This window comes from Callospermophilus lateralis, chromosome 5 (genome assembly GCF_048772815.1).
Source record: "Callospermophilus lateralis isolate mCalLat2 chromosome 5, mCalLat2.hap1, whole genome shotgun sequence".
In the NCBI taxonomy this organism is placed as follows: Eukaryota; Metazoa; Chordata; class Mammalia; order Rodentia; family Sciuridae; genus Callospermophilus; species Callospermophilus lateralis.
In genome coordinates, this window is record NC_135309.1 from 52,533,190 (window position 1) to 52,560,188 (window position 26,999).

Sequence of the window (26,999 nt, forward strand, 5' to 3'; positions counted from 1 at the left end):
TGTATTTTATTTAGAAACAGTTGCTTAATGCCTTGCTTTTTGCTGAGGCTGGCTTTGAACTAGCTATTTTCCTGCCTCAGCCTGTTAAGCTGGGATTGTAGGCATGTACCACTGTGCCCAGCTTGGTTTTTGCTTCTTATTGATACTTTCCTTCCTACATGTACATTCTTGAAATTTTCATTATACCTTTTCTCAGTCAGATGATAACATGATTGATATGTCATAAATGGTAGCAATTTTATATTTTTGATATTTGAGATAAATTTTGTTCTGTGAATGTTGCTTATCATAAAAAATAAACAAAAGAAAAAGGAAAAGTTAAAAACATTTCTCTGCCTTTTTGCCTCAAAAGTATTAGACTATTATAAAAAAAGATGTAAGTGAAAAAAAAGTATAATGAAAAGTCATATTTTCTGATAAGAGTTGACTTTCCAGAGTACCTATTTTAGTAATTTCAGTTTAGAGATGATTAAACTAAGTCCCAGCAAAACTGACCATTGTTTGAGCTAAGAGTTAATTCAGGTTGTCTATCTCTGAGTGAAGTGCTTTTAGCCTGTACCATGGTGCTTTTCAATTAAATAGCCTTTCCTCAAGACAACAGGCTGAATGGGGATGTAGGGAGAGGATTAGGAAAGAAACTTCTTTAGTAGTGTGACCTAGAGTAGCAGGTAATGTTGATCATCTTAGACTTTGTGTTTTGTTTTTCATTTTTGTCAGAGTTTAGTAGGAAACCTATGTCCCAGAGCCTTCAGAATATCTTTAATACGTATATCCACATACATGAACTTCTTTACAACCTTTTAGACCCTAGAACAGCAACTTCCATTTTCTGTCTAGAATCACTGTTCATAATGGTGGTTTTCTCTGTCTCTGGAGGTATTTTATTATTATTATTTTTATTTTTTGGTGATTTGAACCCAGGGGTAATTTACCACCAGGCCCTCCCACCTCTGCTTTTTCATTTTTTAAGATTTTGAGACAGAGTCTTGCCAAGTTGCTGAGGATAGCTTTGAACTTGAGATCCTCTGCCTCAATCTTCCAACTCACTGGGATTATAGTGTGTACCACTGTGCCTGGCAAAAATTTTTAAAACTATCTTTGGACCTGGGGTGGAGGTATTAGCATTCTTCCATCCCAGAGGAAGGGTTGATGGTAGAGAGAGAAGGGAAATCAGTTGTCTTTCTACTAGACAGACAGAGATAACATATCTGCTAACATGTATCCTACTTTATGGGTTTAATTATACATTGTACTTATTGCAGGGTGAAGAGGGTATAAATCAGTTATCTAGAACAAGCACCTTCCATCTACACTCCTCATTCTTCTTCTTCTTTTTTTTTTTTTTTAAATATTTTTAGTTGAACACAATACTTTTATTTTATTTATTTATTTTTATGTGGTTCTGAAGATTGAACCCAGGGCCTCACACATGTGAAGCAAGCACTTTGCCATTGAGCCACAGCCTCAGCCATAAAATAGCTGAAAGATAATGAAAAGCTCTGAATCTGTGAAGAGTACATTAGGCTATGCTTTTGGTCTATTTCAAAGTCTTTCACAGTTTTTTCCTATAAAAGTCTAACATCATATATTCAGTTCATGAATAATGAGGAGATTCTGTAGTTGGCAACTGTTATCTAGCTTACTGTTGCATTTTTAGTTACATTTTAAACCAAGCTTCATTTTCTTTATTTTTCTTAATTTTAGAATCAGTTGCAGGTATGATTGAAGTTTTACATAAAATAGATGCAGAAGGAGGAGTTTCAATAAATCATACCAGTCATGCAACATCTACAGCTACTTCAGGATTTGTAAGTGGGGAATGTTGTCTCCTCTGAAACTTGTCCTTCCTTCCTCCTTCTCTTTTTTTTCCTCCCCCCACTGCCCCTTTTATTTTTTTCAGATGCAGTTATTCTCTTAAGTCTCGAAAGTTATGCCTAATAATGAAGAGAAACATGGCATAGATACTTTAAAATAGAGAATAGTGATAACACTAGGAATCTAATTTTTAAGTCTGAGAGTGTTCTCAGTGTGTTATTGGGATTTTTACTTTAAAATAGGGGGTCAGCAAAATTTTTGGGGACAGAACAAATATTTTAGGTGTTAGAGCAAATATTTTAAGTGTTAGAGGCCACATACTGTTTTTAACACATAGTATTCTGGTTTTTCTTTTTCTTTCTTTTTGGCACTGGAATTGAAACCAGGGCCTTGTGCATGCTAAGCACAAACATGCATTCTACCTCTGAGCTATACCACAAGTTCTATTTATTTATATAAGTTTTTTTTTTTAAAAAATATTTATTGTTTAATTGGACAAAATATCTTTATTTTATGTATTTATTCATTTTTATATGGTGCTGAGGATCGAGCCCAGGGTCTCACATGTGCTAGGCGAGCACTCCACCGCTGAGCCACAATCCCAGCCCTATATATATATATTTTTAACCACCTTTTGAAAATGTAAAAACCCTTGTAAAACTTCTAGTCCTTGTTTGTTGACTCCTGCTGTAGGATAAAAGTGACTAAAAAACTGGACGTCATTTTTTTATAATATGTGCTTCACATAGTAGTTAGGCATATCATCTGTAAATTGAAAAATCTATCATCCTGTTAGGCAAAAGACATTCCTGGAAAGAAACTTTAGGTTAAATCTCAGTTTAACTGAAAATATTATTAAGCAATTTAATTTATAAGCATTATGCTATGATTTGCTCATTTGTTTATAGTGAATTCTTTAAAAGAAATATTTAGTTGTAGATGGACACAATATGTTGATTTATCATTTTTATGTGGTGCTGAGTATTGAACCCAGTGCCTCACCCTTGCAAGGCAGGCGCTGTACCACTGAGCTCCAGCCCCAGCCCCTACAATGAATTTGATACAGTTGATTTTGTAAAACAGTTCACTATCCCCTAATTATAACAGATTTCATTCTTTTTTGGATTTTGGTAGCCAGTATTTGCTGAATTAATAAAGTTTTCACTGTCAGAGACAGGAAAATTAAAAATGAGACATAATATGTGTTAGCAATAAGCAAGCAATAAAAAAGTACTTATCTGTACATGAAGTCCTTTTCTAGGCATTACTTGGTTTTTATGTAAAATATCAAATGTAATGAAATGAATAATGAATAAATATAATGAAATAATTATGTTCCATCAAATTCATTGACATTTGATTAACATCTGTTCAAAGGCAAAGCTAGGTATATAAACAGTTAATAGTTTTAAAATAAAATAGTTTTAAAAGTTAAAATTTCAAAAATTAGACAAAAATATCAATGAAATATAATTTTTTCAACTTTTCTATAGGCTGGAGCTATTGGCTATAAACTCCCTTCATTTTCTTCTGCTTACACGGAAATGGAAACAATTATGTATGCTCTTGGAGTGGGAGCATCTGTCAAAGATCCAAAGGATTTGAAATTTGTTTATGAAGGAAGTTCTGATTTTTCCTGTTTGCCTACCTTTGGAGTTATCATAGCTCAGAAATCTATGATGGGTGGAGGATTAGCAGAGATTCCTGGGCTTTCAATCAACTTTGCAAAGGTATGCCTAATAAGGAATTTTGTTTGACTTTTCTTCTGTTTCTTTAGATGTTATCAGTAAATGTCACATTCAGTATGCATATGTGTATCTGTATTGTATATATTATATGTATGTGTATGTGTGTGTGTATATATACATAAAACTATAAAATAATTTATAACAATGGTTAGTTCAGGAATAAAGATTTAGCATATTTTTTGACTTTTATGTTTAAGAATAAAAGAGCTGGGCATCATGGTGCATGCCTATAATCCCATCTTCTCAAGAGGCCAAGGCAGGAGGATCATGAGTTCATAGCCAGCCTCAACAACTCAGCAAGGCTCTAAGCAACTTAATGAGACGCTGTCTGTAAATAAAATATAAAGAGGGCTGGGGATGTGGCTCAGTGGTTAAGCCCCCTGGGTTCAATACCTGGTAGCAAAACAAGAAGAATAAAAGAGAGGGAGAATTAATTTGCTATTTGACCAAGGGTAAATAACTTTTCTAGACTTCAGTTCCTTATCTATAAAATAGATGTGACAGTTCTTATCTCATGATATTAGGTCAAGAAGCAAGCCAAATAGTTATCTGGTAAAAGAGTATTTGGGGGAGAACAGGTGAAAAAAGGTCCTGAGGTAGGTACATACTTGGCTTATATTTGGAACAGCGGAGGGGCGAGTATACCTGTAAAGTGTATAAGGGGTCACTCTATTCAGGGGTGGCAGAAGAAGAAGGCCTTGTAGTCATTGTAAGGATTTCAGCTTATATTCTGTTTAACATGGGAGGCCAAGGGCACCCCTTCTAAGGATTGCCATGATCCACCTATATTCACTCACAGGTTCAATGCTATTGTGTGGAGAAGAGATTGTATGGGAGCCAAGCATAGAAGCTAAGAAACCACTAGGAGCCTATTGTAGTAATCCAAGCAAAAATTCTAGATAGGCGGGGAAAAAAAGAGAAGTCTAGGAGGAAGGTATTTGTTCTAGATCATTGATTTATACCCTCTTCACCCTACAATAAGCACAATGTATAATTAAATATGCAATATATTTAACATATATAGTAGTTGCATATGACATTACTGTGTATAATTATACTCACATGTACACATTTATTTTAAGGTGGAGGTAGTCAGGACTTGGTTTTGGATAAGTTACACATTCAACTGAAGATGTAAAAAGGACAGTTGAGTGTCAATCTAAAGTTTGGAGGAAAGGTCTAAATAGGATCTTTGGCATATAGGTGATATGTTAAAACTTGAGAATAGGTAAAATCATCTAATGTGTGAGTTTAAATAGAGAAGAGATCTGAGTTTAGGGCCCTGCAGTGTTCACAGGTAGAAGTGATACAGAGAAACTGAAAAAACCTGAAAGAATGAATAAAATGAACACTTAATGAGAAAGCTTTTGAAATAGGATATATTTTAATATTGGAGTAAAGTTAAGGTTGAGCCCAGCAGTAGTTCTTGAGTCAGAGGTCTGAAAAGATTTCTGTAACTTTGGTTGAAGATTATCCCATTGCTCATGGGTATCTCCTCTGAATACATGGGAAACATATTAGAGTATTTGATGAAATTGGGAGGAGGGCCAGAAATATGTGCTGGGCAGTTTGCGTTTTAGTTATCACCCATGGTGTTTGTAGCACACTGTTCTTCTGTTTGGATAATATGAGTGCAAAAAATTAAAACAAATATTTCAAAATTCTCCCCTCAGAATTGGAAATCATAAATGGTGGTCATATTCTGTGACTAGGAATGATAGCCACCTTGCAATTTGAATCCCAGTCTTCCCAATCTTGAGTTATCAGACTATGTGACACAGTCAGGCAGGTAGTCCTTCATTTATTTTCCCATTTTTTTTTTTCCTTCTGAATTTTGGGGACTGGGAGACTGTCCCACTGCAGTGGAGTGCAGTGATTTTTGGGTATAAGGATCAAGTTTTGCTTTTCCTACATAAGATGGTGTATTTTGCTTTGTTGCTATTAATTTACACAGTTTCCTTAGTATCTATTTTTCATAGATAATTTATAAAATAATGGTAAAAAGGGAATGTTGACATTGATAGTGCTTGCCTTTGAATATGCCTTAAGGTTTCTTTTTGTGTTTTAGTTGAGTCATTTCTGGTTGGTATGTGTGACCTGAAATTACTTTACTAGCACTGACCCTTTTGTTCACTTTTGCTCAACAAATACTTACTGGATACCTAATATGTTCCAGGCACTGTTATAAGCATTGGGAATAAAGCATAGTTTAGTGTCTCATTTTTGGCAAATAATCTATAATTATCAGATAACAAGGATTTGTGCATGCCAAGAAAGAGCATAAATGTATGTTCTTTGCTCCAAAAGTGATGGGTGTCTTCAGATTGGTGACTGATTATTTCTGAGTCACATGATTAAGAAGTAGTTCTTAAAAGCCAAACTGAGAGAGATATGATTGGAGCATGTGGACAATAAAATGTCACTTGTGATAAGCAATATCCAGAGCAGAAGCTATGGGACAAAGCAGTTGGCTAATAAAAATTTTGCTCATCTTAACTTAGGTTCTTCATGGGGAGCAATACTTGGAGTTATATAAACCTCTTCCTAGATCAGGTGAGTACCTTATACACGAATTCCATAATTTTCTAATTAACATTCCAAACTGTGCCATTGTCTTAAAGAGGAGTGATCCTGGGAAACATAATCAGAAATTACTATGTACTTATAAACCACTGGAGTAGGTTGATGTTAACTAGTATCTATTTTGTTTACTTTAAACTTTGTTCATTAATAGTATTATAATAAATTAACATACAGTACTACCTGTTTTTCTTTTGTCATATGAACCATTAACAATTGAACATTTGTGTTCTAAATTTTAAGAATGTGTGAGTACAATTAGTTGTGATTTCTACAATTATAGTTTTACATTCTTTCTCAGGTATTTATCTTGATACTTATTTTCATAAAGCAAACAATGTTAAAATATATTGATTTTTAAATTTTTTTTTTAAAGAGAGAGTGAGAGAGGGGGAGAGAGAGAGAGAAAGAGAGAATTTTAATATTTTATTTTTTAGTTTTCGGCGAACACAACATATTTGGTTGTATACGGTGCTGAGGACCGAACCCGGGCTACACACATGCCAGGCGAGCGCGCTACCGCTTGAGCCACATCCCCAGCCCTTTAAATTTTTTTTCCTATTTTCTTTTGGAGAAAATAAAGCCAAGCCTACTTTAATAATCATTTTTTTCTTTCTCAATAAGTTCTTGCTTGTTCACCAAAGTTTTTCTTTTTATTTTTTCATTATAATTTGATAAATTTGTTTTTGTTTCTTTTGATGTTGTCTACTTATATACTGGTCTTACAGCTTGTAAAATACAAAAAGGAGTGTTTAGCATTTCACATTATATCATGTAGGATCAGCAAGTAGTTAGAATTCTATTTAAATTTTTTTAATAAAATTGTATTTTACTAAAAGTCCATAAGATTTTTATTGTTTAAGATGGACTAACTTTATTTTAATGTAAGTATTATAGTATAAAATTTCAAATAGCTTGTTTTCATCTGAGACAGTGCAGAGTTTGTGGTGCTTGTGCATTCATCAAATATCTGTTGGGTACCTAACATTTGCAAGGCATACTATTTAGGTATTAGGTAATTTTTTGACCTGGTTGCATATCAATATCACCTTAATTATTACATCATATTACCTTTTATTTTTAGTAAAATATGTATTTGGACTCCACTCCAAATGTGGTATATTGTGGATGATGTGGTGGTATTATCTAGCAGCACAGAAATTTCCTTGTGTTTCTTATGTAGACAGACTTATGGATTCATTTGGGAACCATTGTTATAAGTGTAATAGAATGTTCTGTTTTTAAGGATTTTAAAATATGAAGAGAGAGATTAGACATAAGCTCTAAAATGATTACAACTATATATTGATATGAATAGGAAGGTACAGATAATACTTTTTAAAAATTCTCTTACCTACTTAACCTCAAGTTATGTTTCTCATGAATTTTTTCCTTCTATAGCACATAATGTTTTTTTAAAGCACATATGTATTTTTAATTTGTTTTAATTAATTATACATGACAATACAATGCACTTTGATACATCATAGATAATGGAGTATAATTTTTCATTCTTCTGGTTATACATGATGTAGAATCCCACCGGTTGTATAGTTATATATGTACATATGTACTTGGGGTAATAATGTCTGACTCATTCCACTGTCCTTCCTACCCCCATTCCCCCTCTCCTCCCTTCACTTCTCTCTACTAATCTAAAGTAATTCTATTCTTCCCTAGCACCCTGCCCCCATTGTGAATTAGCATCCGCATATCAGACAAAACATTTGGCTTTTTTTTTTGATTGGTTTTTTTTTTTTTTTGCTTAGCAAAAAAATACCATGATATTCACCAGCTCCATCTATGTATCAGCAAATGTCATAATTTCATTCTTCTTTAAGGCTGAGTGATATTCCATATATCTCACATTTTAAAATCCATTCATCTATTGAAGGTCACCTGGGTTGGTTCCATAGTTTAGCTGTTGTGAACTGAGCTGCTATAAACATTGATGTGGCTGTTATCACTGTAATATGCCTATTTTAAGTCCTCTGGGTATAAACCAAGAAGTGGGATAGCTGGATCAAATGATATTACATAGTTTTAAAGTTTACTTTCTAGTAAATGTGAAAACTGAAAATTCAAGATACTTGTGGTTTGGAACCTTTTTAAACTATAGAAAATCAAGAGCATGGCTACTATATGATTGTCTATTCATACAACATACCAATTGATGAGGCATGGGGTCATAGGCTTCAGATGTTTAATGTTATCATCTCTTACTTGCTAATTTGTTAACTGCAGTGGTACTATCATTAGCTGACTTATCCCTCATCTTGGTAAAAACATAACCAGTAGATAGAGCAGAAGAAACCTGACAAAAACACTATTTTCCTTCACGAATCAGAACATGTTCTATCCAGCATGTAGTGGTCTCTAGAGTCTTTGAGTTCAAGAGTTTTATCTTTATTATGTTTTTATATGATGTCTTTATTAGACATTTCTTTCTCAGTATGACTTCTATTATTAGTGCAAAACAATGCATTATTTCATGCAGAAGGTGAGACTGATAATGCTACCAGCCTTGATTCTCTAAGAATATATAACCATCAAATCTCAGTATACATAAAATTACTTTTGAACAGTTAAGCATTAAATAAATATAATTATTATGACAGATTTCCAAAACAGGTAGTTGTGGTTTAATTGTTAGTATAGATTGAACCTTTTACTCCTAAATATTCTTTAACTAGATTTTTACCAATTTATAAAATGATATGTACTCAAAATAGAAAATTTGGAAACTAAAGAAAGGTAGATTAAGGAATCAGTTGTCTGGAATTATTCACTTTTAATATTTATTAGGTATTCATTATGTACCAGGCATTCTGTTAAGTGTTAGTAATGTCACTATGGAAAAAAATGTCATCCTTGCTTATGCAGAGCTTAGAGTCTGTCTAGTAGACAGTAGGCGTTGGTAAACATTGTAAAATACCTTATAAATGGTAGGAGTGCACAAGGGAAAGTCTTTTTCTTTTTTTTTATTGGTTGTTCAAAACATTACAAAGCTCATGACATATCATCTTTCATACATTTGATTCAAGTGGGTTATGAACTCCCATTTTTACCTCAAATACAAATTGCAGAATCACATCGGTTACACATTCACATTTTTACATAATGCCATATTAGTGACTGTTGTATTCTGCTATCTTTCATATCCCCTACTATCCTCCCTCCCCTCCTCTCCCATCTTCCCTCTCTACCTCATCTGCTGTTGTTCAATTCTCTCCCTTGTTCCCCCCCATTTCCCCTTACAACCTCTTATATGTAATTTTGTGTGACATTGAGGGTCTCCTTCCATTTCCATACAATTTCCCTTCTCTCTCCCTTTCCCTCCAAGCACTCGTCGCTGTTTAATGTTAATCTTTTCCTCATGTTTTTCCTCCCTGCTCTGTTCTTAGTTGCTCTCCTTATATCAAAGAAGACATTTGGCATTTGTTTTTTAAGGATTGGCAAGCTTCACTTAGCATAATCTGCTCTAATACCATCAATTTCCCTTCAAATTCCATGATTTTGTCATTTTTTAGTGCTGCGTAATACTCCATTGTGTATAAATGCCACATTTTTTTTATCCATTCATCTATTGAAGGGCATCTAGGTTGGTTCCACAGTCTAGCTATTGTGAATTGTGCTGCTGTGACCATTGATGTGGCAGTATCCCTATATTACGCTCTTTTAAGGTCCTCAGGGAATAGTCCGAGAAGGACGATAGCTGGGTCAAATGGTGGTTCCATTCCCACCTTTCCCAGGAATCTCCATACTGCTTTCCAAATTGGCCACACCAATTTGCAGTCCCACCAGCTATGTACAAGTGTACCCTTTGCCCCACATCCTCGCCAGCACTTGCTGTTGTTTGACTTCATAATGGCTGCCAATCTTACTGGAGTGAGATGGTATCTTAAGGTGGTTTTGATTTGCATTTTTCTGACTGCTAGAGATGGTGAGCATTTTTTCATGTACTTGTTGATTGATTGTATGTCCTCCTCTGAGAAGTGTCTGTTCAGGTCCTTGGCCCATTTGTTGATTGGGTTATTTGTTATCTTATTGTTTAATTTTTTGAGTTCTTTGTATATTCTGGATATTAGGGCTCTATCTGAAGTGTGAGGGGTAAAAATTTGTTCTCAGGATGTAGGCTCCCTATTTACCTCTCTAATTGTTTCTCTTGCTGAGAAAAAACTTTTTAGTTTAAGTAAGTCCATTTATTTATTCTTGTTATTAACTCTTGGACTATGGGTGTCCTATTAAGGAATTTGGAGCCCGACCCCACAATATGTAGAGCGGAGCCAACATTTTCTTCTATCAGGCACTGAGTCTCTGATTTGGTATCAAGCTCTTTGATCCATTTGGAGTTAACTTTTGTGCATGGCGAGAGAAAGGGGTTCAGCTTCATTTTGTTGCATATGGATTTCCAGTTTTCCCAGCACCATTTGTTGAAGATGCTATCCTTCCTCCATTGCATGCTTTTAGCCCCTTTATCAAATATAAGAAAGTTGTAATTTTGTGGATTGGTCTCTGTGTCCTCTATTCTGTACCATTGGTCCACCTGCCTGTTTTGGTACCAGTACCATGCAGTTTTTGTTACTATTGCTCTGTAGTACAGTTTGAAATCTGGTATCGCTATACCTCCAGATCCACACTTCCTGCTTAGAATTGCTTTTGCTATTCTGGGTCTTTTGTTTTTCCATATGAATTTCATGATTGCTTTATCTATTTCTACAAGAAAAGCCGTTGGGATTTTGATTGGCATCGCATTAAACCTGTAGAGAACTTTGGGTAATATCGCCATGTTGATGATGTTAGTTCTGCGTATCCATGAACAGGGTACTTTTTCCATCTTCTAAGATCTTCTTCTGTCTCTCTCTTTAGGGTTCTGTAGTTTTCATTGTATAAATCTTTCACCTCTTTTGTTAGGTTGATTCCCAAGTATCTTATTTTCTTTGAGGATATTTTGTTTTCCTCATTTCCATTTCAGAAGTTTTGTTGCTGATATACAGGAATGCCTTTGATTTATGCGTGTTGATTTTATATGCTGCCACTTTGCTGAATTGATTTATTAACTCTAGCAGTTTCTTTCTAGACCCTTTTGAGTCTGTTAGATATATTATCATGTCATCCGCAAATAGTGATAATTTAAGTTCTTCTTTTCCTATTTTTATGCCTTTAATTTCTTTTGTCTGTCTAATTGCTCTGGCTAGTATTTCAAGAACTAAATTAAATAGAAGTGGTGAGAGAGGGCATCCCCTGTCTTGTTCCAGGTTTTAGAGGGAATGCCTTCAGTTTTTCTCCATTTAGGATGATGCTAGCCTGAGGCTTAGCATATATAGCTTTTACAATGTTGAGGTAAGTTCCTGTTATCCCTAGTTTTTCTAGTGTTTTGAACATAAAGGGATGCTGTACTTTGTTGAATGCTTTTTCTGCATCTATCGAGATGATCATGTGGTTCTTATCTTTAAGTCTATTGATGTGGTGAATAACATTTATTGATTTCCGTATATTGAACCAGCCTTGTATCCCTGGGATGAATCCTACTTGATCATGGTGCACAGTTTTTTTGATATGCTTTTGTATTTGATTCGCCAGGATTTTATTGAGAATTTTTGCATTCAAGTTCATTAGAGATATTGGTCTGTAGTTTTCTTTCTTTGAAGTGTCTTTGTCTGGTTTCGGGATCAAGGTGATGTTGGCCTCATAGAATGAATTTGGAAGAGCTCCTTCTTTTTCTATTTCTTGAAATAGCTTGAAAAGTATTGGTATTAATTCTTCTTTGAAGGTTTTGTAAAACTCTGCTGTATACCCATCCGGTCCAGGGCTTTACTTGGTTGGTAGTCTTTTGATGGCTTCTTCTATTTCTTCCTTTGTTATTGGTCTGTTTAAATTGTGTGTGTCTTTCTGACTCAATCTGGGCAGATCGTATGACTTAAGAAATTTATCGATATCTTCACTATCTTCTATTTTATTGGAATATAGGGTTTCAAAATACTAATTATCTTCTATATTTCTGTAGTGACCGTTGTGATATTGCCTTTTTCATCCCGTATGTTAGTAATTTGAATTCTCTCTCTTCTTCTCTTCGTTAGCATGGCTAAGGGTCTGTCGATTTTATTTATTTTTTCAAAGAACCAACTTTTAGTTTTATCAATTTTTTCAATGGTTTTTTTTTTTGTTTCAATTTCGTTGATTTCTGCTCTGATTTTAATTATTTCTTGTCTTCTACTACATTTGCTGTTGTTTTGCTCTTCCTTTTCTAGGGTTTTGAGGTGTAGTATGAGTTCATTTATTTGTTGTTTTTTTCCTTTTTTTGAGGAAAGAACTCCAGGAAATGAATTTTCCTCTTAAAACTGCTTTCATTGTGTCCCATAGATTCTGGTATGTTGTGTCTGTAATGTCATTTATCTCTAAGAATTTTTTGATTTCCTCCTTTATGTCCTGTGTAACCCATTGATTATTCAGTAACATATTGTTTATTTTCCAGGTGATGCAGCATTTTTCCTTCCTTTTTTTATCATTGATTTCCAGTTTCATTCCAATATGATCAGATAAGGTGCATGGTATTATCTCCACACCTTTATATTTACTAAGAGTTGCCCTATGGCATAGTATATGGTCTATCTTTGAGTAAGATCCATGTGTTGCTGAGAAGAACGTGTATCCACTTGATGATGGTTGATATATTCTATATATGTCGGTTATGTCTAGGTTATTGATTGTGTTATTGAGTTCTATAGTTTCTTTATTCAGCTTTTGTCTGGAGGATCTGTCTAATGGAGAGAGTGGTGTGTTGAAGTCACCCATAATTATTGTGTTGTGGTCTATTTGACTCTTGAACTTGAGGAGAGTTTGTTTTATGTATGTTGCAGCACCATTATTTGGTGCATACATTTTGATAATTGTTATGTCTTGTTGGTGGATGGTTCCTTTTAACAGTATATAATGTCCTTCCTTATCCTTTTTGATTAACTTAGGTTTGAAGTTGATTTTATTCGATATGAGTATGGCCACTCCTGCTTGCTTCCGAGGGCCATATGAGTGGTATGATTTTTCCCAACCTTTCACCTTCAGCCTGTGTATGTCTTTTCTTATCATATGAGTCTCCTGAAGGCAGCATATTGTTGGATCTGTTTTTTTAATCCAGGTTACTAGCCTATGTCTCTTGATTGGTGAATTTAAGCCATTAACATTTAAGGTTACTATTGAAATATGGTTTGTACTTCCAATCATGTTTATTTATTTATTTATTTTAGTTTGGCTAGTTTTTCCTCTTTGGTTATTTTTCTCCCCCTTTACTGAGATACCTCCCACTGTTAGTTTTGGGTGCTATTTTTCAATTCCTCTTCTTGTAATATTTTGCTCAAAATGCTTTGCAGTGCTGGTTTTCTGGCTGCTGATTCTTTTAGCTTTTGTTTATCGTGAAATACTTTAATTTCATTGTCAAATCTGAAGCTTAATTTTGCTGGATACAGTATTCTTGGTGGGAATCCATTATTTTTTAGCATTTTAAATACGTTGTTCCAGGATCTTCTCGCTTTCAACGTCTGTGATGAAAAATCAGCCATTAACCTAATTGGTTTACTCCTGAATGTAATCTGCCTCCTTTCTCTCGTAGGTTTTAATATTCTCTCCTTGTTCTGTATGTTGGCTATCTTCATAATTATGTGTCTTGGAGTTTGTCTATTACGGTTTTGAATGTTTGGGGTCCTGTAGGCTTCCAGGATTTGGCAATCCATTCCATCTTTCATCTCTGGGACGTTTTCTAGGATTATTTCATTTAATAGGTTGTCCATTCCTTTGATTTGAACCTCTATGCCTTCTTCTATCCCAAGGACTCTCAAGTTTGGTTTTTTTATGACATCCCATATCTCTTGGATAGATTGCACGTGAGATTTAAGCATCCTTTCTGTGTTGACTATATTCTTTTCAAGTTGATAAACTTTGTCTTCATTATCTGATGTTCTGATTTCTACTTGATCTAGTCTATTTGTAATATTCTCGTTTGAGTTTTTAATTTGGTTTATGGTTTCCTGCATTTCTAGGATTACTGTTTGATTTTTTTAAAAATCTCTGTCTCCTGGTAGAGCTCGTTCTTTACCATTTGAATTTGTTTGTTTAATTCGTATTCAAAATATGCTTTCATTGCTTGGACTTGCTGTCTCATGTCTTCTCTAATATTTCGTTCCATTTGAGTTAGGTATGCCTTGAGTTCTTTCTCTGTCCATTTTTCTGATGCCTCTAGGTCCTCCTGTAGATTTAAGTTGTCCTTTATTGTTTGTAATCCTTTTTTCCCTTGTTTTTTCATGTTGTTCACGTTACTTTCCAGCTCTGTTTGACTGCTGTGTTTCTGCTTTCTCCTATAAATTTGTTTTGGTTTTGTATATCTCTGTTGTCTCTCCTTTGTGGTGGGAGCCTATGCCTAGAAATGTTGGGCTTTATTGTACTTTAAAGCTGATTCATTCAATTCATAAAAGGCTTCCGGATTCTGTATGCATATAGTGATTTGTTGTCTGTTTTTAGGACTTTATGTTTAGTTTAGGTGCTATGATGGTATGAGGGTTAGTATGTCTTGGCTACTTTAGAAAATTGCTCTACTGAAGGGGGATACTAACAGGTGATTGGATCAGGGTGTAGGTAGTAGCTAGGTATTTAGGAGCCCTATAGACAGCCTCGAAACATTCCCCTATTTGCATTTAGTCAATTACACGTAATGGAAGACGTAATGCTTGGGATGAAAGTTGGTGGGTAGGGGAAGGAAGGTCTCTTAAAAAGAAAGAAGGAGAGAGAGATGGATTAGAGGAGAATGGAAAGAACAATAAAACTTGAAACAGGAAATAAAGAAAGAAGGAAAAGGGGAGAAAAGAACAAAGAGAAAAAAAAATTGAAGTCTTAGAGATCCATTTTCTTCTCTTCCAGTAGGCGGAGCTGTGCCCTCCGAGTCGAGCTTCTGCCCTCTATGTGCCGATAGCAATCCCTGTAAGGTGGCTCATGGGAGTCTCTCAATCCTGTTAGTCCAGAGCCGTTTCACTTCTCTGGCCCCTCCCCCTCTTCCTCCTGCCAGCCAGCCAGCCAGGTCCTGTTCACCAGAGGCAGTTCCCCCAAAGATCTGGTTACACTTGCAGCCCCACCGCGTGTCCTATTTCCCGAACGATTGAGCACTCTCTCTGTTATTCATCTAAGCCCCAGTGCTGTGGTGCCATGATCTGGGCACCAACGGTTTATTTTCTCTGGATTCCTTTGGTGGGCATGCCCCCGGAAAATGGCGGCTAAGACCTTGGGTGTCGCCGCTGGTGGTAAGGGGAGTTGGGGATCTGGGCTCCCCTCTGCCTCCTTACAGACATGCCCCCGGAGAGATTCCCGAGATTTCCTGGCTGCTTGTATCTGGAGGGGGGTGGGAGTCACACACCTGCTAAAGTGGATTCCGCTGGGAAGGAATTCCGTTGGCCGAACTCCAGTGACGTCACCTCTCTGCTATGGCGGGTCCCAGGCTCCTTGCTGGAGTGTCCGAAGGGACGGGTGGGACTGGTCTGTCTCTGGTTGGTTTTAGTTCCCGGTTCGCTGTTTCATGAAGGCTTGGCTAGAGACCTTTTCCTAGATTCCCTGTGCCACTCCTGTTGAGCCCTGCCTTGGAGGCTAGCAGCCCAGTCCCGGGGACCGCGGGCGGGTGCCCGACGGTCACCAAGTGGCGCGGGCAGCGGCTGGCGGGTCCGGACCTCTGTGCTGCGTGGCGGAGATTCACTCGTCTGGGGCAAACTGTCACCTCCAAAAATCCTACCAATTGCCAGTGGAATTTCGCCAGGAGCCTCTCAGCAGGTAGAATCCAAGCATATCAATGCGTCTCTCTGACCCCATTACTGAGGAGGTACTGAAAGCGCTGCCTCTCTGCCCGCCGCCATGTTGAATCTCCCAAGGGAAAGTCTTTAACCTGCAACTTAACTTGGGGTTGGGGAAATCTTGGTGGAAATGAACTCTGAGCTGAGATCTGCAGGTTGAATTAGGATTTAACATTGTAAAGAGAAGGAAAATAATTTAAGGCCAAGGGATAAATACTATGTGTAGAGATTTGGAAGTGAGAAAAAGCATTGGTAGTTTAAGGGAACTGAAGATAGTTCAAAAAAGTTGGGGAGAGTAGCAAGATTACGAGAGTAGAAAGCTAAGAAGGATCTTGGAAGGTCCCAAAAATCAGATTAAGAAGTTTGAATTTCGTTATAAAGGCAATAAGTAGCTACTGAAGGACTTTAAATCAGAGAGTATATCAGCAGATTTGGATTTGGGGAAGCATTACTCTGGCTTGTCTTTGTAATGCTTCACATTCCTTTAATCATCTATCACATCCAGATAGTTTCCAAATTATTTGAGTCTCTATCTTAAATACATCTAGAATTCTTCTGTTTCTGTCTACGTCTGCTCCCAATTTTTCAACTTTGTTCTTTCACCTTCTGATTTCTCTTTACCTCTGCTTTTTTTTCCCAGAGGCCCATCCACCTCACTGAAGCCAAAATTATAATTCTAAAATGCAAATGTGTTTGCGGCTTCCTTATTTGAAACTCCAAATGACTATCCCTAGACATCAGGATGAAGTTAGAAATTTTTAGTATGACCTGGCTTCTACTAATCTCTGAATACTCAAATCTTGTCGTATGCTTATTTTCTGTGAGTCAAGGATTATGCTCAAGTTTGTGGTTTGGCAGTTGGATGGTTCATTCCATTTCTTCATAAAGAACAAAAGAGAAAAGCAGGTTTTAAGAAGAAAAACCTTGTGTAACCGATGTGATTCTGCAATCTTTGTAATGTTTTGAATAACCAATAAAAAAAAAAAAGAAGAAAAACCTGAGGATTTTGCTCTTGAATAATGATTATCAGAACATAACCAGTTAAATGAGAGAATAGGGAGCCTTAGAGTAATTAGAAGGAAATAAAAGGTGTGATGGTGCTACATCGAGTACAACCATAGAAATGTAAAGTTGTGCTGCAGTATACAATGAATCAAAATGCTTTCTGCTGTCATGTATAATTAAAATAAATTAATTAATTAAAAAAAAACTAATGGAGATTTGAGAAGGAATGGGATAAGTGGTATTGGTGCTCAACAAATGTGGATGATAGAAGAGACCAGGAAGAGTCATTGACATTGGAAGTGGTAACTTTTTAAATATCTAATTTATTAGAAGTGTTAATGTTTCAAATTTAGAGATTCAGGCATTATGAATTATTAATGTCAAATTTTATTTCTAATGAGTTCAGGAATATTACTTCAAATCATAATTTTTGAGTTTTGTTGAAATTACAGTAGAAACTATATTAAGTTATTTCATGTTTTAATGTAATAATTTATGGTCTTTAGAATAGTCTACTTATTTATTTTACTTTTCATTTTAGGAAAATTAAAATGTGAAGCAGTTGTTGCTGATGTCCTAGATAAAGGATCTGGCGTAGTAATTCTTATGGATGGTAACTCACTTATAGTTCTCATAATAATATTGTTAAATTGGTAACCTTTATATGTAATATAATGCCTACTACAGACATAGATTAATAAGTTTGTGTTTATTTTCCAGTTTGAAAGAAAGCAAGATTAGCTCTTTAAAGAGAAAAGTGGGGGAAAAGGAAGTATAATGGTACTAGAGCCAGGGAAGGTGGGGCTTTTTAAAAACAACATAATCAAAGCCTATGAAAAATATGGCTTGAATACAAATCATAGAGGAGAATTATGCTTGCTGGAGTATGTTTTTGGCAGAATAAATATTAGCTCTCAATTAATAGGCTGCATTATAGTTTTCTTGTGTTAGCTATTTGGAACTTGTAATATATTTGGCCATAGTATCATTCTTCTAAATGATAGATTCCTATGCTTGTGCATTTAAGCTTATAGAACTTGTAATATATTTAAACATCGTAGCCACATTTTATCTTCAGTGAGAAAAAAGAATATAGTAGTTCAATAAATGTTGAAATAGTAGTAGTTCAACATGCCAAAGACACATTGCCTGAAATTTATTTTAAAGTTCAAGTAGAAGAAAAATATTTATTGTCAAAGACTAAAGAACAGGGGAACATTTGATATTGCTTGATATTTTGAATATAGGCCTTCTTGTTTTTTCATATATTGGAGGTTATGCAGATGCTCCTTTATTTATCATGGGATTACATGACAAATTCATTGTTAAGTTATTCCCACTTACTTTCTCTTTTACATTCTATGCTTCTTTTGAGTGCGTTGGCAGAAAATTTGAACGTCTGAATGTGTTTACTTTCATTTTCTAGTGGAATTGTTTGAAACTTTTGTGATAGAAAAAAATTAAAATATGAATGGCAGTTGGGGAGGTTTAGGAAGTGAAAAAAACTGCTGTTTCATAGTTGAGAAAAGATTTGAGAAACTTTTCTTTTAGAGACTGGTTTTAAATGCATTCAAATGAGAGCTTTGAAGTCTAAGCTAGATCATTGTAACTTTTGGAACCCTTTCATAATTGGATTTTATTTTTGGAATTTAATGGAATTGTGAACATCTTGGTTAATAAGTTATGTTTTTTTTTGGTGACTTTTTTTCCTTTTATTTACAGTCTATTCTTATTCTGGGAAGGAACTTATATGCTATAATCAGTTCTCTCTCTTTCTGGTTGGCTCTGGAGGCTTTGGAGGAAAACGGACATCAGAAAAACTCAAGGTAAGGGATGGCTTTGTTTTATTGACACATATTTGTATATCTTTATGGGTACATAATAGTAACTCAACACATATAGATATTATGTAATCATCAAACCAGGATAATAAGTGTTTGCATCTCTTCAAACATTTATTAATTTTATATGTTTGAAATTTCATACTCTTCTAGTTATTTTGAAATATATCAGATTATTTTAAACCTACAGTTACTCTACTGTGCTAAAGAAGAACCAGAACTAATTCCTGCACTGTTTCGTTGACCTTGAATAAACTTCTTCCCATTCTCCCTCCCTATTCTGCCTTTCTACTTTTGTTTTTTTTAAATTCTTTGTAGTTGTAGATGGATAGCATGCCCTTATTTTTTCTATTTTTATATGGTGCTAGGGATCCAACCTAGTGCCTCATACGTGCTAGGCAAGCGCCGTGCCACTGAGCCACAACCGCAGCCCATGCCTTTCCCATTCTTTAAGTAACCACAATTTCATTGTGTTCTTCTATATGATTGACTTGTTAGTTTCCAGACAGGGGTAAGAACATGTGGTATTTGTCTTTCTGTGTCTGGCTTATTTTCCTTAACATAATATCTTCCAATTTTATCCATTTGGCTGCAAATGATGGGATTTCATTCTTATTGGCTCAATAATATTAGATTTTTGTATCTTTCCCATATTTTCTTTATCCATTCAACCACTGAAGGGCACTGTAGTTGATCACATTTTTAGCTTTCTTTTTGGTATGTTTTCATCTCCTTTGGTTATATACCCAGTAGTAGAATTGCTGGATCATATTGTAGTTCTATTTTTAGTTTCTTTTTTTTTTTTTGGTACTGAGAATTTAACCCAGGGCTGCTTTACCATTGATCTACATCTCCAGTCCTTTTTCAAAAAAATTTAATTTGATGAGGTTGGCCTTCAACTTGTTACCTCCTGCTTCAGCCTCTGGAGTCTCTGGAATTCCAGGCCTACTCCAGCATGCTTGGCTATTTTTTTTTAATTAAAAATAATTTTTTTAATAGTTATAGGTGGACAGAATGCCTTTATTTTATTTGTTTATTTTTATGTGGTGCTACGGATTGAACCCAGTGCCTCACACATACTAGGCAAGTACTCTTGCCAGCACATTTAAATAGACCCCTTTCTTCATTATATGTTTTTAGCACTTTGTCAAAAATTGGTTGGTTCTATGAATGTGGAGTAATTTCTATGAATGTGGAGTAATTTCTATGTGTTCTTTTCCGTTCCATTGGTTGCTGTGTCTGTTCTTTGCCAGTACCATGCTGTTTTGGTTACTATAGCTTTGTAGTATGTTTTGAAGTCAGGTATTGAGATGCCTCTGGCACTGTATATTTTGCTCAGAATTGCTTTGGTTATTGTTTGTCTTTTGTGGTCCCAAATGATTTTAGGATTGTTTTTTCTACTTTTGTGAAGAAAATCATTGGTAGTTTGATTGGAATTGAATTGAATTGAATCCACAGATTGTTTTGGGTGGTATGCTAATTTTAATAATAATTCTCCAATTAGTGAACATCGAATATCTTTCCATTTTTTGGTGTCCTTTATAATTTCTTTCATTAGTGCTTTTTAATTTTCATTGTAGAGCTCTTAGTCTGTTTAGATTTTCCATTTCTTCTTCATTTTGGTAGGCTTTATATCTTCCAGAATATATGTCTTCTGAGCTTTATAGTTTTTGAGCTTATAATTGTTTATAGTGGTTTCTTTTGATATTTTGTATTTTTGTGGTATCAGCTGTAATATTTTAAATTTAAGCTTTTGTTTATTTAGGTCGTTTTTTCTTGGTTAGTCTAGATAAAGATTTGTCAGTTTATTCTTTTAAAAATACAACTTTGTTTTATTGATTATTTTTATCTTTTTAGTTTCAATTTTATTTGTTTTCTTCTAATTTTGGGTTTGTTTTGTTCTTCTCTAAGTTATTGAAGTGCATTGCTAGGTTTTTTGTGATCTATTATATCGATGTAAGGATTTATTACTGTAAACTTCTAAGTACTGCTTTTCTGTATTCCATAGATTTTGATATGTTGTTATTTTCTTTGTTTCTAGAAATATTTTGATTTCCCTTTTATTTTCTTCAACTACTCATTGGTTATTTAGGAACATATTATTTAGCTCCCATGTGTTTGTATTCCTTTCCATTTTTCTTCTTGGTAACTTGTAGTTTCATTCTGTTATGGTCTGAGATGTTACATTATATTGTATCAATTATTAAAAATTTATTGAGAATTGACTAAACATTTCCTGTATTGATGAGAAGAATGTGTATCTGTTGCTGTTGGATGAAATATTCTATAAATGTGTATTAAGACCATTTGCTCTGTATAATATGATTCAACTCAGATATTTTCTTGTTGATTTCTTTGCCTAGGTGATCTGTCCATTGAGGTAGCAAGGTGTTGTTCCCAGCCATTATCGTAACTGAGTCTATCTCATTTTAGATACAATAATATTTATTTTACATAATTGATGGTTCCATATGGGGTGCATATATATTAGCAATCATTATATCTTCCTGGTACATTGATCCTTTTATCAATATATAATGATCTTCTTTGTTTCTTTTTAGTTTTTGATTGAAAGTTTGCTGTATCTGATATGAATTTAGCTACACCTGCTCACTTTGTTTCCATCTGCACTTACATCTTTTAACAACCCTTCACTTTTATTTTATTTTATTTTTTTTTGGCTTTTAAAATATGGTTTACTTTTTATTTATTTATTTATTTATTTTTAAATTTTTATTGTTGGTTGTTCAAAACATTACATAGTTCTTGATATATCATATTTCACACTTTGATTCAAGTGGGATATGAACTCCCATTTTTACCCCGTATACAGATTGCAGAATCACATCAGTTACACATCCATTGATTTACATATTGCCATACTAGTGTCTGTTGTATTCTGCTGCCTTTCCTATCCTCTACTATCCCCCCTCCCCCCCTCCCCTCCCCTCTTCTCTCTCTACCCCCTCTACTGTAATTCATTTCTCCCCCTTATATTTTTTTTCCCTTTCCCCTCACTTCCTCTTGTATATAATTTTGTATACCCCTGAGGGTCTCCTTCCATTTCCATGTAATTTCCCTTCTCTTTCCCTTTCCCTCCCACCTCTCATCCCTGTTTAATGTTAATCTTCTTCTCATGCTCTTCGTCCCTACTCTGTTCTTAGTTACTCTCCTTATATCAAAGAAGACATTTGGCATTTGTTTTTGAGGGATTGGCTGGCTTCACTTAGCATAATCTGCTCTAATGCCATCCATTTCCCTGCAAATTCTATGATTTTGTCATTTTTTAATGCAGAGTAATACTCCATTGTGTATAAATGCCACATTTTTTTTATCCATTCGTCTATTGAAGGGTATCTAGGTTGGTTCCACTGTCTTGCTATTGTGAATTGTGCTGCTATGAAGATGGATGTAGCAGTGTCCCTGTAGTATGCTCTTTTTAGGTCTTTAGGGAATAGACCAAGAAGGGGAATAGCTGGGTCAAATGGTGGTTCCATTCCCAGCTTTCCAAGAAATCTCCATACTGCTTTCCAAATTGGCCGCACCAATTTGTAGTTCTACCAGCAATGTACAAGTGAACCCTTTTCCCCACATCCTCGCCAGCACTTGTTGTTTGACTTCCTAATGGCTGCCAATCTTACTGGAGTGAGATGGGTGGTTTTGATTTGCCTTTCTCTGACTGCTAGAGATGGTGAGCATTTTTTCATGTACTTGTTGATTGATTGTATGTCCTACTCTGAGAAATGTCTGTTCAGGTCCTTGGCCCATTTGTTGATTGGGTTATTTGTTATCTTATTGTCTAATTTTTTGAGTTCTTTGTATATTCTGGATATTAGGGCTCTGTCTGAAATGTGAGGAGTAAAGATTTGTTCCCATGATGTAGGCTCCCTATTTACCTCTCTTATTGTTTCTTTTGCTGAGAAAAAACTTTTTAGTTTGAGTAAGTCCCATTTGTTGATTCTAGTTATTAACTCTTGTGCTATGGGTGTCCTATTGAGGAATTTGGAGCCCGACCCCACAGTATGTAGATCGTAGCCAACTTTTTCTTCTATCAGACACCGTGTCTCTGATTTGATATCAAGTTCCTTGATCCACTTTGAGTTAACTTTTGTGCATGGTGAGAGAAAGGGATTCAGTTTCATTTTGTTGCATATGGATTTCCAGTTTTCCCAGCACCATTTGTTGAAGATGCTATCCTTCCTCCATTGCATGCTTTTAGCCCCTTTATCAAATATAAGATAGTTGTAGTTTTGTGGATTGGTTTCTGTGTATTCTATTCTGTACCATTGGTCCACCCGCCTGTTTTGGTACCAGTACCATGCTGTTTTTGTTACTATTGCTCTGTAGTATAGTTTGAAGTCTGGTATCGCTATACTGCCTTATTCACACTTCCTGCTTAGCATTGTTTTTGCTATTCTTGGTTTTTTATATTTCCATATGAATTTCATGATTGTTTTCTCTATTTCTACAAGAAATGCCGTTGGGATTTTGATTGGCATTGCATTAAACCTATAGAGAACTTTTGTAATATCGCCATTTTGATGATGTTAGTTCTGCCTATCCATGAACAGGGTATATTTTTCCATCTTCTAAGATCTTCTTCTATTTCTCTCTTTAGGGTTCTGTAGTTTTCATTGTATAAGTCTTTCACCTCTTTTGTTAGGTTGATTCCCAAGTATTTTATTTTTTTTGAGGATATTGTGAATGGAGTGGTTGTCCTCATTTCCATTTCAGAGGATTTGTCGCTGATATACAGGAATGCCTTTGATTTATGCGTGTTGATTTTATATCCTGCCACTTTGCTGAATTCATTTATTAGCTCTAATAGTTTCTTTGTAGACCCTTTTGGGTCTGCTAGGTAAAGAATCATGTCATCCGCAAATAGTGATAATTTAAGTTCTTCTTTTCCTGTTTTTATGCCTTTAATTTCTTTCATCTGTCTAATTGCTCTGTCCAGTGATTCGAGAACTATGTTGAACAGAAGTGGTGAGAGAGGGCATCCCTGTCTTGTTCCAGATTTTAGAGGGAATGCCTTCAGTTTTTCTCCATTCAGAATGATGCTAGCCTGAGGCTTAGCATAGAATGCTTTTACAATATTGAGGTATGTTCCTGTTATCCCTAGTTTTTCTAGAGTTTTGAACATAAAGGGATGCTGTACTTTGTCGAATGCTTTTTCTGCATCTGTTGAGATGATCATATGGTTCTTATCTTTAAGTCTATTGATGTGGTGAATAACATTTATTGATTTCCGTATATTGAACCAGCCTTGCATCCCAGGGATAAATCCTACCTGATCATGGTGCACAATTTTTTTGATATGTTTTTGTATCCGATTCGCCAGAATTTTATTGAGGATTTTTGCATCTAGATTCATTAGAGATACTGGTCTGTAGTTTTCTTTCTTTGAAGTGTCTTTGTCTGGTTTAGGAACCAGGGTGATGTTGGCCTCGTAGAATGAATTTGGAAGTTCTCCCTCTTTTTCTATTTCCTGAAATAGCTTGAAAAGTATTGGTATTAGTTCCTCTTTAAAGGTTTTGTAAAACTCTGCTGTATACCCATCCGGTCCTGGGCTTTTCTTAGTTGGTAGTCTTTTGATGGTTTCTTCTATTTCCTCAATTGATATTGGTCTGTTTAGGTTGTCAATATCCTCCTGACTCAATCTGGGCAGATCATATGACTTAAGAAATTTATCCATGCGTTCACTATCTTCTATTTTATTGGAGTATAAGGTTTCAAAATAATTTCTGATAATCTTCTGTATTTCTGAAGTGTCTGTTGTGATATTGCCTTTTTCATCCCGTATGCTAATAATTTGAGTTCTCTCTCTTCTTCTCTTCTGTAGCATGGCTAAGGGTCTGTCGATTTTATTCATTTTTTCAAAGAACCAACTTTTAGTTTTGTCAATTTTTTCAATTGTTTCTTTTGTTTCAATTTCATTAATTTCAGCTCTGATTTTAATTATTTCTTGCCTTCTACTTCTTTTGCTGTTGTTTTGCTCTTCTTTTTCTAGGATTTTGAGATGAAGTGTTAGATCATTTATTTGTTGGTTTTTTTCTTTTTTTAAGGAATGAACTCCAAGCAATGAATTTTCCTCTTAGAACTGCTTTCAATGTGTCCCATAGATTCCAATATGTTGTGTCTGTGTTTTCATTTATCTCTAAGAATTTTTTAATTTCCTCCTTGATGTCTTCTATAACCCATTGATCATTCAGTAACCTATTGTTCATTCTCCAAGTGATGCATGATTTTTCCTTACTTCTTTTATCGTTGATTTTCAGTTTTATTCCATTATGATCAGATAAGATGTATGGTATTATCTCTACTCCTTTATATTGTCTAAGAGTTGCCCTGTGACATAATATATGATCTATTTTTGAGAAGGATCCATGTGCTGCTGAGAAAAAAGTGTAACTGCTTGATGTTGGGTGGTATATTCTATATATGTCAATTAAGTCTAGGTTATTAATTATGTTATTGAGTTCTATAGTTTCCTTATTCAACTTTTGTTTGGAAGATCTGTCCAGTGGTGAGAGAGGTGTGTTGAAGTCTCCCATGATTATTGTATGGTGATCTATTAGACTCTTGAACTTGAGAAGAGTTTGTTTGATGAACATAGCTGCACCATTGTTTGGGGCATATATATTTATGATTGTTATGTCTTGTTGTTGTATGGTTCCCTTGAGCAGTATGTAGTGTCCCTCTTTATCCCTTTTGATTAACTTTGGCTTGAAATCTATTTTATTTGATATGAGTATGGACACTCTGCTTGTTTCTGAAGTCCATATGAGTGATATGATAAACCCTTCACTTTTAATTTATGTGTTATCAATTACCAGTGAAGTGAGTTTCCTGTAGCAGCATATAATTGGGTCTTTTTTTTTTTTAACCTCATTAAGCCAGTATAAGTCTTTTCATTGGTGAATTTAACCCTTTTAAATTCAAGGTTATTATTGGTAAGTATGAACTTCTTCCTCTCATCTTGTTCATTGTGTACTCTGCTTGTTTTGTGTATTTTTTGTTCCTTTTCACTTCTCATCATTTTTTTTAAAAATATTTTTTAGTTGTAGATGGTCATAGTATCCTTATTTTTTAATATGGTGCTGAGGATCGAACCCAGGGCCTTAGACGTGCTAGGCAAGCACTCTACTATTGAGCCACAACTTCAGCCCTCATCTTTTTTTTTTTTTTTTTGATTTCGTAATTTTCTGTTATGTAGTTTCTCCTCTTTTGTGTTTCTGTCCTTCTAGTGAGTTTTGTATATTCATGTGTGTTCATGATGATAGTTATCATCTGTTTTAGTGAGCTTTTTTCTCTGCTGTGTCTAAAACACCCAGCTAGGACATTTGTAGAGTAAGATTTTATTTGGTGTCTCAGAGTTTCAGAGGTCTCAGTCCATGGACAGACAGCTCCATTCCTCAGGACTCAAGGTGAGGCAGGAAATCAGTGGAAATATGGTACAGGGAAGCAGCTCACATGATGATCAGAAATGTAGAGAGAGAGATCTCCATGAAAAATACATATATATACCCCAAAGTCACGCCCCTCCTCATGCCCATAACTCTCAAGCAATACCCTGCCTGCCTTTGATTACTGATTAGTTAATCTCATCAGGTAATTAATTAACTGGTTGGGTGAAAGCTCCCATAACTCAATCATTTATTCTCTAAATCTTCTTGCATTGTCTCACACATGAGCTTTTAGGGAACACCTCACATGTAAACCATAACATTCCACCTCTGGTCCCCAAAAGCCTGTGATCATCTTACAATGCAAAATACATTTAGTCTATCTCCAAGAGTCCCCACTGTCTCAACAATTCAAGGACTGCCTAAAAGTTCAAGTTCAAAGACTCCTCTAAGACTCAGAGCAAACTTGCATCATGAGTTCCTGTAAAAACCAAAAGCTATTTACAAGTCTCCAATATATAAAAGTATGGAATAAACATTTCCATGCACAAATATGCATTTGTAGAGGAGGAAAAATTTATTTGGGGGTTCACAATTTCAGATGTCTCAGTCCATAGACAGCAGGCTCCATTCTTCAGGGCTTAAGGCGAGGGAGCTTATCATGGTGGAAGAAACTTCTCAGAAAAAAGGGATGGAACCAAAGGAAGACCGAAATTCAGCTGGGCAAACAGGTCCTGTAGCTCCACATTTGGTATCTGTGGCACATGCCATGGTGATATT

At 35.2% G+C, this 26,999-nt stretch overlaps 1 protein-coding gene across 1 annotated transcript in view; it reads left to right on the plus strand.

Annotated features, from left to right (window-relative positions):
- The window catches only part of Hsd17b4 (hydroxysteroid 17-beta dehydrogenase 4), a 120,742-nt gene that overhangs the window by 51,971 nt on the left and 41,772 nt on the right, over positions 1 to 26,999 (plus strand). The window contains exons 12-16 of the mRNA XM_077109464.1: positions 1,705 to 1,808; positions 3,309 to 3,545; positions 6,065 to 6,116; positions 17,514 to 17,585; positions 18,695 to 18,798. Coding sequence (XP_076965579.1) covers positions 1,705 to 1,808; positions 3,309 to 3,545; positions 6,065 to 6,116; positions 17,514 to 17,585; positions 18,695 to 18,798 — 569 coding nt within the window. The remainder of the gene's footprint in view (positions 1 to 1,704; positions 1,809 to 3,308; positions 3,546 to 6,064; positions 6,117 to 17,513; positions 17,586 to 18,694; positions 18,799 to 26,999) is intronic.